This window comes from Meleagris gallopavo, chromosome 1 (assembly GCF_905368555.1).
Source record: "Meleagris gallopavo chromosome 1, MGAL_WU_HG_1.1, whole genome shotgun sequence".
Taxonomy (NCBI): domain Eukaryota; kingdom Metazoa; phylum Chordata; class Aves; order Galliformes; family Phasianidae; genus Meleagris; species Meleagris gallopavo.
In genome coordinates this window covers 39145507-39159434 of record NC_139404.1, presented here as the reverse complement: position 1 = coordinate 39159434, position 13928 = coordinate 39145507, and the positions used below count along the sequence as shown (strand labels likewise).

The window sequence follows — 13928 nt, the reverse complement described above, 5'->3', positions numbered from 1 at the left end:
CATGTGTAAACACATATGAATTTCTGGTGCTCTGGAAAAAGAGCAGGTGATGTGAATGTCTTGCTGATTTTGGTGAGTGTCCTCAATTGACTATTTACGTAGGTATGGCATTTTCCTGTTGGCTGCTTGAATGGGTAAATTTGCTCTTCAAAAGGTTAATATGAAGTATAAAACTTACAGGTAACTAGATTACATGTTTAACTTTGTGCTTGGTTTCTGAGGACCCAGGGCTCTGTAGAAGATGGGGAAAATACAGCTGCGTCCTTTCCTCTTTTACAAGTTCCTTCCTAGACATTTTCTACTGCACAAATAGAACATGTCAGTGGAGGCATAAAAACGAGTGTCAGGAGACAGTAGTTGCTTGCTGCTCCTCTCTACATTTCTGTCTCCTTAAATAGGAAGGTCTCTGGAGGAAGTGTGGTGGAGTCAGCAGAGAACTCGGGGACAGCAGGCGGTACCTCTTCAGGCAGTACTTATCACACAAATTAGACAGTGACAACAGCTGTGACCTGGAGAGTCCTTAAGTCCTGCCACGTGAGATTCTGCAAGCGTACAGTGCTGGTGTTTGGTGGCAGTGGGGAAGGTGGCACAGTGTGAGCTGTAGTGTACACACAGCTCGGCCAGAATGGAGCTAGAGATGTCGGCAGGGGGGCACACAACAGTTTGAAGAATAGTAAGCTGCTTTTTTAAAATGCTGATCGCTGGTGTAGCATTCCTGGTACTGGCTTTCTTAATATAATCACAGAAAGTCAATATATGGCTGTTTTTTTTTTCCTTCCTGTATAGAATATGTATGGAGCTGAGGGGTCTGGTTTGCTTTTCCCTTTCATTTTGTGAGAAGAATATTAATAGTGGTTTCAGATGCTGTCTACAGAGCTATTCCTCTAAAATGTTCCCTTTCTGCTGGCTTTTCACACATTATGTGCCAAGACAGTGGAGAGGTTTTGGTACTTGGTATTTTTTGAGGGCCTATTAGGGCCAAAAAAATGAGGCATGTGTTTAATTCAAATCTGGGGGGACATTTATGAGGATGTCCTCTGACAAGGAAGCCTGTTGAGGCTCAGCAGCTACTGTGTCTTTGCTACATGAATGCTAATGAGCTTTCTTAAGCATTTACAAACAGAGACAGTTGCCTGTGTTGAGTCAGCTTTCATATGGCAATGCTACAGGTGTAAAAAGCCTCAGTGGGCCCAAGGTGGTTCAAAATAGTGATCGCTGGTGCCCTGGGTTTTAGAAGTGAGAGTCAGTCTGGGTCTCTCAGTGTTGGTCACTGGATCTGGCTCAGTGATGCCAAAGTGCAGTGAAGCTGAGTGAGCCTTTGAAGCAGTGTAGCACTGGCATGGCATTCCTTCTGATAATGAGCCTAATGAATGTCAGTTATCTTGACATGTCACGGATGTTCTTTTGTTGTTTTAAGTTCTTTTAACCAGCACATCTCCTAATGCAGCATTACCAGTCCTCTGCTGTTTCTCAGGTATTTCAAGATCTGTTCAGAAAATAAGTATCAGCAGACTTGATGCTGCCTTGAGTTCTTCAATAATGGCTAGAGAGCTGCCTCAGCAGACCTGTGAAGCCTGTTGAGTTACATAGTGGGGTTTTAGCATTTATTTTATTACTCGTAGAGTGATAGGTATATAATCCTTATTGTGTAATACAAATTAAACCTTCTCCTTCTTTCAAAACACCCAGAAGAGATATTTGTTGACCAATTCACTCCCCCCTGTATTATTCATATATATCTGAACATCAGTGGCAGGTTTTTTCCAATTCTTAATATACTTAAGAAATGCCTTAGCGCTTGTGCCCCCACCAGCTGTGCTTTTCATTGATGTTTATAACTATCCTTTACAAGTTTCTACAGCTAATACTGGTTTATACCCTTTAAAATTTTTATAGTGTAAATATTGTATTTTTAATTGCCACTGTTGTTTGGCTTTATGTGCACTATTGTACTTTCCTCATCAGATTGCTTTCTCATGTAGAATAGCTGCTTCTAATCCATGTGGTACACATTAGAAAAATGAAGAAGGAAGCTCTTTTACCACTTTTGAAATGTCATGTATGTAGACTTGATAGATGGGTATGTATAAACTTAGTTTCACTTGTTGACTGTTGTCTTCCTGTCCATTTTTTAATGTAATGGGGAAGGTAGGTGGTTTCCTAGGCACTTGTGATTGCCTGCAATTTGTTCATTAATGTCATAATGAGTTTATAATGGGACACGTGTACCATGGTATTTCCTGTAGAGATATAACAGAAAGAGTCAGGTGTCAAAGCTGGTGTTTTTTGCCATGGCCTTTTTGGGAAAGAGAAGGTCCACAAAGTGGGTGTCGTCTTATGTTTGTAGCTGGAGGTAGGAGTGGGAATTCTGCTGGGCTGGTGGCAGAACACAAAAGTGAATGCAGAGCTTTGTCCTTCTAACCAGGAGGATCATCTGTGTGATGTGACTGGCCTATTGGAAATAGAGTATTCAGTTACACTGTGGCAAAAATGCCCTTTTCAGAAGTTACAAACCATGTCTGTGTAGATGAACAGCTGTATAGCCAGCCTTTGAGAGAAAGGAAGTTGGTGTGGGGTACGCTTTTTCTTTATTCTTATACCTAACAGGATTACAGTACATATGATAATCATCTTGTTTGCTTATACAAACATTTTTGATTACTATATTAAAACATTGCAGTGCATTTCATGTAAGCTATTTGAGAAGATTGTTTAGCAAATTTAACTAGGGCACAGTGTGAGTGCACCCTGATTTAACTAGGAAGAAGAGATTCCTGAAGTGCCTACTCTGGTTTGAATTTTGGCTTCGGGTGCAGTTTGTGTCAATCTTATCCTCTTATGGAGAGGATTTTATGTCTTAGTGATGTTTGTCTGTTGGAAGTACCCTACCTTTTGGGGATCACAGTGACATTTTTTTCAACAGATCAGATTAGGTGTTCAAAGTGATGCCAAGTGTGTGTCTGCACTGGAAAATAAAAAACCAATTACGTGTCATGGAATTTGTCAGTTTGTCCGTCAACATTGTGTGTGCCTTTGGTACTCCTGAGTAATGCCTTCGGTCTTCAGCTTATCAGAAAGGGAAACCACTTCCTCGTTTCCTGAGATATGTGGATGAATATATTTCTGAAATCAGAAGTGAACTGAATATATTTCTGAAATCAGAAACACACTGAGCTATTTTAAAATTTACTCATGTACAGCAACCATGTGGTTTTGATAAACTTCAGTGTATTTACCCACATATAAGATAATACACAATGCCACTTTACTTGCTTCCCATTTAATTTTTGTGTCCATGCAGGTGCAACATGGTTATATTATTTCTTTATATGCTTATTTTATATATTTCATTAAATTGTACAAATTAGGAGTTTATTTACAGTTTATTTAATCCTACTTATGGATTAAAAGCCTTGACTGATACCATCTGAGCCAGCATATTAACACTATTCATTTGCTTCTAGTATTTCATATAAGGATGAGGATTAAACCACACGTAATTAGTGCTAATTGGAGGAAGTATGCATAGATGCAAATTGTACTAGCAAATTTGAGCATCTTACTGCCTTTTTGTTCCTGTAATCATGGTTTCTTCTGTTAAACTTGCTTTTTCCTGAAAATAGTAAACTGAAATAGAAAAAGTGAGCTCACAGAAAGTCTGTCTCACATAATTCAGTATTCCCAATCAAAATCTGAGCTTTTTTTTTTTTTTTTGCCTGAAGGAATGGAGGCCTATCATTGCTTTTATGAAATTCAGGGTTATTACTTTTATTCTACTCAGCTAAGCCACTTCTTGTGGCTTAAATAAGGAAGCACTGAAGATCTACTGAGGTCCCACTCAAGCAGAGGGTGAGGAGGCCAGGTGACTTGTAGCTTTCTGCTGTAGTCCCTAAGAGTTCACAGCCCGTTCTGTTTGCTTCCTGTCTTTTCACACCAAGAAAGCAGAGTTTTCCCCATTGAAGAACTAATAGTTAAGAACTTTGTGGAGGTAATAGTTAGACACAGAGGTAAAAAGGGGAAGTTAGCACTTGTGTTTTAAATTAAATCCAAGAAACTAACTTAACAAACCTATTTATATAAGCAAATTCTATAATAAGTTTTCTTGATGCCTTTTTGTGTTGCTGGATGTTTAATTTGGTTAAGAAATTGTATTAGGGGATATCAGAATGTTAGGTATTTTAAACTGAAAAGCTGCTTTGGCAGCTTTGTTTAGCTTGTTTAGTTGCCAGTATGCTAAAAGAAGATTATGTTTGGGAAAAAAAAAAAAAATAAGAATTTAAAATACAATTGGCATATTCTTTAATTTGTCTGGGGCATAAATACATATACTATATGACTCTTCAGCCTTCTTCTCAAATTTAACGTTTCCAGATTTTATTACCAGATTTCTGTCATGAGAACTAGCACTAACTGCCAAAACAGTTACAATAAAATCATAGCTGCGTTTTGGCACTTTATTTTTACAGTATAAAATTTTTGCTTACTTCTGATCTAAGAAGCATATTTTTAAACTAATGAAGACTGCTTCTGTTCTTATCAGCAGATAGTGCAGAGTGCTGTGTATCTGTGTCACAGTGAGCACAGTGCAGCAGTCAAGACTGTTGTAACTGTCTCAGAAAGTAAACTGTGAAGACTCAGCTCAGGAGAGTGAGGACGCCCCATTTGTGAAATGCCTTTCTGTTCAGACAGCAGTTTCTGTGGCCTGAAAGTCTGTTCTGGATTTAACTCCCATATTCCGGCACCCACAGATTTGGTGCCTTTGAACAAATGACAGAAGTTTCACCAATGTGTATGTAAAATGTGAATCTGTCATATGTGATTTGTGCATATATACATGCCCAAGCCTTTAGGGTTCAAAAAGTCTTGGGAATTTGTACATCATGTTAGCTGTAATACTATACTGTCAGTCAGATCTTCTTTTCTCCATTTCTGTCAGTGAACTCGTGCTCTTTCACCTGCGGTGCTATTACAAAGCTAATGAGAAATCTGAATCTACATCTAGAAGCATGTTTTGTTGTTCTGTAGAATGCACTGGAACAGCAGAATTTCAAGTGTTCTTGAAAGCAGATTTGCATGCAGCTAAACAAGAAAGCGAACAAAGAAATGAAAGTAGATTTGCACGTAATATTAGGTAGCCAGGTTTTGAGGTTTGTTTGTTTCTTTTGAATGAAAATACTAAAGCATTGACCTGTGTTGTTTTCTCCATAAAATGTCTGTAGGAGTGAGTCTTGATCCATTCCTGGGATTCCCAGCAGGAATGATAGCATCTGTGGTTATAGCAGGTACCACATTGTGGCCAGCTCTCCTGTTGCCCTTATTTATCTCAAAGGGAGGTTAGAGGACAAGAGTGACTGCACCTCTACTTGAAACACATGAATAACACCTGAATATATGTGTTCTATTACAGTCCTGGGTAAGAACCATGATTAAGCATTCTTCAGGCTTCAAATAGTTGGAAATCCCTGTGAAATCAGCTTTAAAACATGCAGATTATATCAATCTCAGTGGCTGTCGATTGTAGTGTTTTCCTGAACTGTACTGTAGATTAAGTTATATGTTAACTGTAAATTGCAAACTAGCAAACCTGCATGTGATCTATTTAGTAGTTCAGTATAACAGAGAAGACAGGACAAAACTGTAGTCAGTATAGAAATGACATCACTTTCTTACGGAATATTTGAGCTAGACAATGATCATTTGTATGTAGCTTCTGGTTTGTGCACGTATTTGAATGTAAATATCTTCTGGGTGAACTTCTACTGAGATACACTCTTTCTTGCATATGACAAGCTGTTTACATGAAGTGGAAATAATAGCTAGAGAAGTTTGAATTCTGGAATGATTTGTCTGTTTTTGTCATAGTTGACAGTTATACTGCACTTGATTTAAGTAATGATGCTTAATGGGTGCTTAATTTCAATAGTCTCTGCATGCCTTCCCCATAAGACTTGAACGGACATGAAAGATTGCATCAGCCTCAAGTACTGCTTTCTTCTTAGGAGCTCCACCTGTTTCTGAAAGCATCTATGGAGGACCCCCATTTTCTGTACTTAGAAGTGAAAGGTTTCCAAGAAATTTCTCTCGAGAAGTGGGGTACCAGAGTTTGAAGCTGGTATTTATGCCCAAATTGAATGAGAAAAATAGAAACAGTGCATTTCAAACCTCCAGAACTTCAGAAGCAATAAATGCTTATGAAATGATTTCTTAATTTCAGTTATTTAATTTGGCAACAATCAGTTTAACAAGTTTGTGTGGATCAATCGTGCAGGACTGTAAGTAATAGGCCATTATTAACTGAAAATAACAGATGCATCATGCACGCAGTATTTACCAACAATTAAACTAAATTAGGCTAGTGTCGCAAAAACCAGTACTAGTTTTATCAAGAATACCTGTAAGCTGTCCCATTTCTACTAGTAAATATACTTTAAAAAATAAAATACTTAATGATTAAAAGTTGTATTTTATTAATATACAGAGATATTCAGAATTATCCCAGCTTACTGAAAAATATAAGCTATAACTTGTGGGTTGGCTAAATGAATGCTGGAAAGATTATAGTTCATTTCATAATTGAGCAACACTTCTCATCCTTAATACTAAAGTAAAGTTCTGTTACAACACCAGGCCTTTCCTGTTCCTTACCGTCTTTGTGAACATAAACAGCAGTCTTTCTACCTGGTATGTAATGTATTGAAAAGAATAGTCATCAAATATAAAATGCCTGCTTTTATACTGATTCCTTAAACCATTAATAGATACAATAATCAGAAATATTCTGTGACCAAATTTGCTGATGATTCTTAGTAACTTTTATCATGGAAGTGTTCCCAAATATTCAGTAAGTCTTTGACCATTGTAATTACTAATATTAGGCTCTTCAGATGTTATGGTTTCTATGAAAGCGTTGGATTAATGTCCCACAAGCAAGTTACAAGTGCAAAAAAAAGAGTATTTTGCCTTTGTTTCAGAGCCTATAACTGCCAGATTACCTCATATCTGTAGCTTGGAAGTTATTTACATCTTATGATTTCAGTTCATATACTTTAATGCCACTTCATTTGTTTATGCTCCGTTCTTAATTAATGAAAAAATGAAACGTGACTTACAAATATGGAGAGTGTTACTCAGACTTGCTTTGGATCTTGTCACCAAATTTCTGCTAACACCTTTGTAATTTGAAATTTAAAAAAGAAAAAAACAAATTAGGAATTGCAAATGTAAATGTAATTGCAAAATGTGAATTTCTTCTTTTTTCCCCAAGGAGTGATTAGTAAAAGATGTTGATAAACAGTGTGACTAGTGAACCTTAATTTCTTCCGTCCAAGCAAAAATCTCTATCCTCACTGAAGACTGAGACTGGTTTCAAACTGTGGTATAACTGCTCATTAAACTGCTATTTAGTGCACACAGAAGTTTCATTGTGGTGGCATTAATTCAGAAGACTCATTCTTTAACCATTATGTTTGTCAAAAGGAGGGACTTCAGTTCTCTGCAACTTCTAGCCCTATTTCAGTTGACATTGCTGAGGGATGGAGGACAGAGGTAGACAGCAAGTAATGTCATTTTCCATGGAAATCCATGCAGACAGGAAAGTAGATTAAAATGGCCTGTAAAATGTATCAGTGAGAGTGATAGAGATGTGGGTTGCAAATTTAGAAAAGTCAGTTTGAAAAAAGAAGCTTTAGCAAATGGCTTCTAATGGGTGAAATTCCACAGTAATACAAAATTTTATTATTCTGGTAGTTGGATTAGGACATGAAGATGAATTTCAATACATCTTTGAGTAGAAAAGGCACTTTAATATAATCAAATTCAGTTTTAATTCAATAAGGATGAGAGCTTATTACTGTCATTTTCTTATTTTATATAATTTTAATTTATAATTGGTTCTCTGATCCAGTTTAGATCCAGTTCAGTAAAGATTGTCAGCCTAGCTGTATGTAATGGAATCAGGAACAAGCAATTGGGAGTGAAGAGAACAGGAAACTTTATAACCTGCTGTGCTGGTGGATGTGGATGCTATCCCTTAATTTAGTTCTCAGGTACATTAACAAAGATGTTAACAACCTCCCTAGATCCAGTGTACTTGCCAGGCGTGATTCACTAGCTGAATCAAAAGGAAGAGATAAACTATTCTACAGGCAACTGTGAGAGGGGTTTCTCCTTTCTCCTGGTTTCTGCTTTTCCACAGGATTTCAAAATGATTGGCTTGTTTTATAGTTCGATGTCTAATATATTACCTTGTTTTCCTGTGTAGCCTGATTTAGTGGTTGATAGCCCTGCCCATGGCAGGGAGGGGGTTGGAACTCGGTAATCTTTTAAGATCCTCTCCAACCTAAGCTGTTCTGTGATTCATAATTTTTGAATGCTTTCTGTACTAAGGGTAAATGAGGAAGAATGAAATGTGGTGACAGAGATTAAACAGGCCATATTTCTTTCCTTTCACTAGAGGCAAAATATCTTGATTTGTCAAATGGATCAGGTAAAGGCAAGTTGTAGTCTCTTGCTAGAAAGTAATGGTAAAAAATGGAACTTTTAAACTTCATTACATAGTTAGATCTCATCATTGATTAAAGGCTGTAAAATTATAGTTCAGTGTAAGATACGACATAGCTTTACTTCATGTATTTAAGATAGTAGTCTGTTTAACTGATTGTTCTTCTCTCCAAAGTTTGCCTAAATTTTCTTTAAGAAACACAGACTTGTTTTTCTTGTTTTTTTGAGAGGGAGGAGTGCTGTCTAGGGGATTCCTAAGATGGATATTCACTGAGGGACATGACACACTAGAGATCTCTTTTAAAACCATCTATTTTTAAGGTTACTTACTCACTTAAGTCTGTCCCCTTCACCTCTGAACACCTGATTGTAAAGACAGCCATCTTGATCACATGCAGCTGACACTGGGATATCGAGTCCTCTTGGAAACTGTTAAAATCTAGTGTGTTCAGCAGGCCTCTGTTTACCCCTTACTGAGCGATCAGAAAGTATTTCTGGGAAAAGTTTCTAAAGCATCATTTTGCTTCACATGGGCATCTTGTTTCCAGGACAGTTTGGACCTGCCTGCATTTGTTTGTTCTTTGCTGCTCTGTGCAGTCCAGGCTGCAGGGTGCTGTGGAAAGAGAAAGTAGTTTTAGTTCCTCAGCCTTAATAGATTTCCTTCGCGATTTCGTCTTTTCTAATCAGAAAAGGTAGGCAGGCTTTGTATGATCAACTTTGCTTTGTTTTGCTTCCTTTATGACTAATAAGCCTAGTTTCTAAATCAGTCTCTAAAGGAAGTGAGATTTATTTGTTTGCACTGTCCAGCTGTTGATGAGTTTAGGGCCTGCAGGCTGACTTCTGTCAGAACTGACAGAACAGTGAATGGAGAAATACTGTGTTTCTGCCACATCAGAGGAGAGTGGGAACTGGGCTGAGGGACAGCATAAAATGGAGGAGGCAGAGGGGAAATCCCCAGCCGGCTCTATTGAGCCCAGAGGCCTAGTGTGCATGCTCTGGTGCTGGGCTGGCACTGGGAAGTGGCTTTAGCAGTAACTGAGTCTGTGGGCTGGAACTGGGGGGCCTGGAGAGAGACTAGGGAGGGAGAGATGGAGCCAGGAAGGGAAATGGATCCTAGAAGGGCCGTGGCAGTCATGGATGAAGAGGGCCTATGCCTGTACTCTGTGAGAAGACTCCCAGATGCATTCGTGAGAGTTTATCTTTTTAATTCACTCTGATATCAGTGGAAGTCCTGTTATTTGCATGTTGCATATACATTGCTTTCTCCTTTTTAACAATTTCTAGATAAAGGCCTACTGAGGTGTAGGAGGGCAGACTTTTCTGAGCCTGTCGCTTTAAGTTTATCATGCAATTCTGAAATGCTTTCCTTTTGGGGCTGAGATGTCATTCTCTAACAATAGAGGCACTTCTGGCACTTGATAATTCCTGCTCTTAGAAGGGACCAGGGTGATAATACGATGACAATCGGAATAGAAATGGAAAACTGAGGAGATAACATTTCTTTAATAACATTTGTTTCTTGACATTCTGACTTAAGGTACTTGCTGATAGTCAAAATTGTCTTTTGCGTGACAAGTGATGAGAGTGAGAGAGGGTCCATCAGACACCTCTGGGGACAGAGGTAAATAGAACATACTATGTACATGTTCTTCAGCAGTAAGACCATTTGCTTTTCTTCGCCTTAAGATAGGTAATAGGCTTCTTGGAGTCCACAGTGAGTTTCCTATATGAATTTCCAGGTACAAGATGTAGTTTTAAGTAATCTTTGTTAAAAGAAACTCAAAAGTGATATATTTTTAAATTATACAACCTTCTTCCTCAACGTCAGCTTCTGTGAGTCCCGTTGTTCTGTAATGACAGTGTTATTGGATAATAAGTTCTGAGAAACATTATTTAAACTACATAAATGTGATCACCAGCAATGCCAGTACTTTGCCATTTGCATATACAAGTAAATTCCTTTATTATCTTAATAGTTGTTCTTCTCTCATCCCAGTATACATAGTCTTGCAGGTTGTTTATCTCTGCCTGTCGTGGACGTGCAATCTGCGGTGATACGTTTGAAGTCCATTTGAGCTCCCCTGATTCTTGCCATATATGGCACAATAAACTGCCCAAATTTGGTCAAATATTTTTAGCCACTTAGTCATATGTCTTTTAATGTGCTGCATATGTAAGCTTTTGATTCACTTAGCAACAGTATTTTTATGAGTAGTTCTTGCCAGTTTTTCTTACGTGTAATTGAAAAACAGGCAAAGTTTGCTCTTTGATAGGTTGTGTCACTAACAGACGGTCTGGCTTTTTTTAATAGTGCCGATCAATTTTAAGATATCCTTTTTTCACATATTATGCATTTTGGAGGATTGCAACAAACATGAGTATGTAGCATATTGAAATGTAATACTGAAAGATCTGAATTTAACAGTATTCAGGAGGTTGTGAGTTCTTCTGATATAAGTTTATTTTGCATTTGATAAACTGGTAGATATTATGAGATAGGTAGGATATCTGTGGTCAGGCAAATAGCATTTTTTCCAGAAAAACATGATGTAATACATGTGTGAAGCATGGCTTGGCTAATGTTTCTGTGAAGTGTAAACATCTGTGTTTCCTGAATTGCTTTTCTTCCTGATCTGTTACTACGTCTTACGATTAGTTCCTTTCATTCTGAGTAAGAAAATGACTTGCAAAGAAAGGTGATTATTTTATTTAAGTGCTTATTAATACCATGTGGGCATTGTGTGCTGATGATAATAACTAGAAGAAAACGAAGGCAGTATCCTTGAGGAATTGGTAGTCTTTATTGTTGAAGTATGTTGATAAACCAGTTATTGGAAGAATTGCTGATTATAGAGATGGAAATTACTAAAAAGATAATTTAGAAAATCCTTTAAGAGGGCACATTTCAAGAGTACCTGAAAAGGTAGGGAAGAACTTAGGTTTATGAAAGTTATTATTTTAAGAGTGTTTGTTTTTAATTGAAGAACAAATAATGCAAAGTTTGTTGCAGTCTAGTTGCAGTCCAGCAGAAAGATTACTGATGAAGAAGCGCAGAGGAGACTTGCTGTTAAAGCAGTTCTTTGTTGCATTCTAAATGAAGCTTAAAGTTCATACCTTACTAAAGCAAATGGGGTCAAAGAGGGATAATTTCTTGCTGTTTTTGTTTGTCTGGTTAAACAGGACAGCAGTGTGTCTCCCATATATTTTAACTGCTGTGTCAGCACTACAGAATGAGGGAAAGCTTTGAGATTTGTCTTGGAAAGCACAGTTGCTTAAATAAGGAAATCTGCGGTTTTTACAGTAGTAAAGGAGAACGTAATTTTCAATCCTGATTGTTTTAGAAGTATGCTAAAAAGTAAGAGTTATACCTTAGTTGCATTTTTATGAGACAGATAATTCTCTGGAAGGATTTGGGAGCCTGGTAGTAGCAGTTCTTGTTTCAGTCTTTTCGTTTTGTAGTATTGTTGATTTATTAAGGTAAAAAAAAAATTAATAGCAGTCTTGTGGAGTCTGTTTTGAGTCCTTGCTGTCTTGAAGTGCAGAGGGACTTTTGTCTGTGTTACTCTGCCCTTTTAAGGGCAGCAGTATGGAAGTTGGCAAGAAAACGCACTGAGCACCCTGTGAGAAAAATACTCAAACACAGAGAAGAAAGGCAAAATAGGAGCCAGTCAAGATGGGGATCTGGAGAGTGCCAGTAGTTGTGCATGTCTGCAGCACTACTTGTTTGGTAATGAAAATGTGTGCTCCAAAAGTATAGTATGTGCACAAAAGATAATATCTTTGCAATATGCTGAACTGATACTCAAGTAAGTTTATAAACAAGAGTGATTAAAAGACTGTTAAAAGATGTATGGTGGTATAAAACATGCTGCAGTAGAAAACAACAGGGTATTGTTGAAATGCAACCTAGCATCCCCTTCCACACTCCTTAGTCTGAACTACGTTATAATTAAAACCATGTTACAACACTGTTTTCAAAACTGCTCCACATCTCTTGACTACAATAATTCTGCTGTGGTGTAGTGATTGGCTATTGGCAATTGTAATATAATTCATTTGACTAAGCTGGACCTAGGATAGAGCTAGAGCCTGGGGGCTTGGTAAAGGGAATGACTTTGTACAGGACAAAAAATTTATACTGGTGGCTCTGAATTGGTTTCAGAAAAACAGAGCCAGTTTACCTGAGGAAATCACATTCATTGGTTTTGTTAAACTCTGTTTAAATTATTGTGTTAAAGGATTTGCTGACAAATTTCTAACTGGTGTTTTTTTCTCCAGTTCTTTTTGTCTTGCTGTCAAATCCCAACAGATAAAACTTGCTTCCACGTCGTACCTGCAAGCGATTATTTTTTTTCTGAAGTTGTTTCTTAATGATGCACAATATTGTAAAAACAACTTTAATGTGAACTTATTTCTTACATCTTTCTTTCTTTATAGGCTTGTATAGATGATAACGTAGATATGGTGAAATTTCTGGTGGAAAATGGAGCAAATATTAATCAACCAGATAATGAAGGCTGGATACCTCTACATGCAGCTGCTTCCTGTGGATATCTTGATATAGCAGAGTAAGGCTTTTTCCTCTATATTTCAAATACATGCATTTTGCTAACATATTGTTGGAGGGGTACCAGAAGTAGACTGTTGGGTGATTTTCAGAAATTATTTTCCACTGTTGGGGGGAGGCATGGGGTGAAAGTTCTAATTTACATTCTGTTTGTAGTTGAAACATTATCCCAGGATATGTCTATGTGTAGGAGACTGATTTTGCAATTGTATTTCCAGTCTTGAAACTTTTGTTTTTCAGGTGTGGTATGAATTGATGACTTCTGCTAAATATTTTGGCTGTAGAACAGAATCTTACTGTTGAAGTTAGATGCCTGTTACGGCATTAGTTAAGGCTTACTTGACAGTGAATTCCAAAAGTGATTTTTGATGTTATTTTCTAAGCCTGTTGAGGACCACTGAAGATGCATTAGAATCATTTTTTTTCTGGAGATTGTATTTCTTAACCTGAAGCAACGACTGATTCGAGAAAATGTGGGGCATTTGTTGTTCAGAATGCTGTTCTTGCAGTAAAGAGGGTAACAGTGTTTTTCGAATACCCTTTGGGTTTATGCAGACTTCACTAATTCTGCTAAACACTGTGTCATGTTTGATCCATTGTAAGGCTTAGATCAAATGTAGGGTAGTAATCTATCATGCAGTTCCACTGATGTACTGACTACAATTGAAAAAGATGACAATTGTAACTTCAGGAGATGGTTTATTGGTTTTCTGTCTGGTGAGTGTGAGAGATTTGGTTGTTCGAATTTTAAGGGAAAGGAGAAGTTCTGGAGATTCTTCTGTTTCTCATTTTTCCTGCAAATTTTTTATTTTTTGGTTTTCAAAGATTGAAGTGCTTTGTGTATTCTTTATGTAACTGGGAC

At 37.4% G+C, this 13928-nt stretch overlaps 1 protein-coding gene across 10 annotated transcripts in view; it reads left to right on the top strand.

The window, feature by feature from the left end:
• The window catches only part of PPP1R12A (protein phosphatase 1 regulatory subunit 12A), a 123210-nt gene that overhangs the window by 31859 nt on the left and 77423 nt on the right, over positions 1 to 13928 (top strand). For all 10 annotated transcript variants that reach the window (XM_085221820.1, XM_010708460.4, XM_085221809.1 and 7 more), the window contains exon 2: positions 12937 to 13067. In XM_085221820.1, the coding sequence (XP_085077946.1) occupies positions 12937 to 13067 (131 nt within the window). The remainder of the gene's footprint in view (positions 1 to 12936; positions 13068 to 13928) is intronic.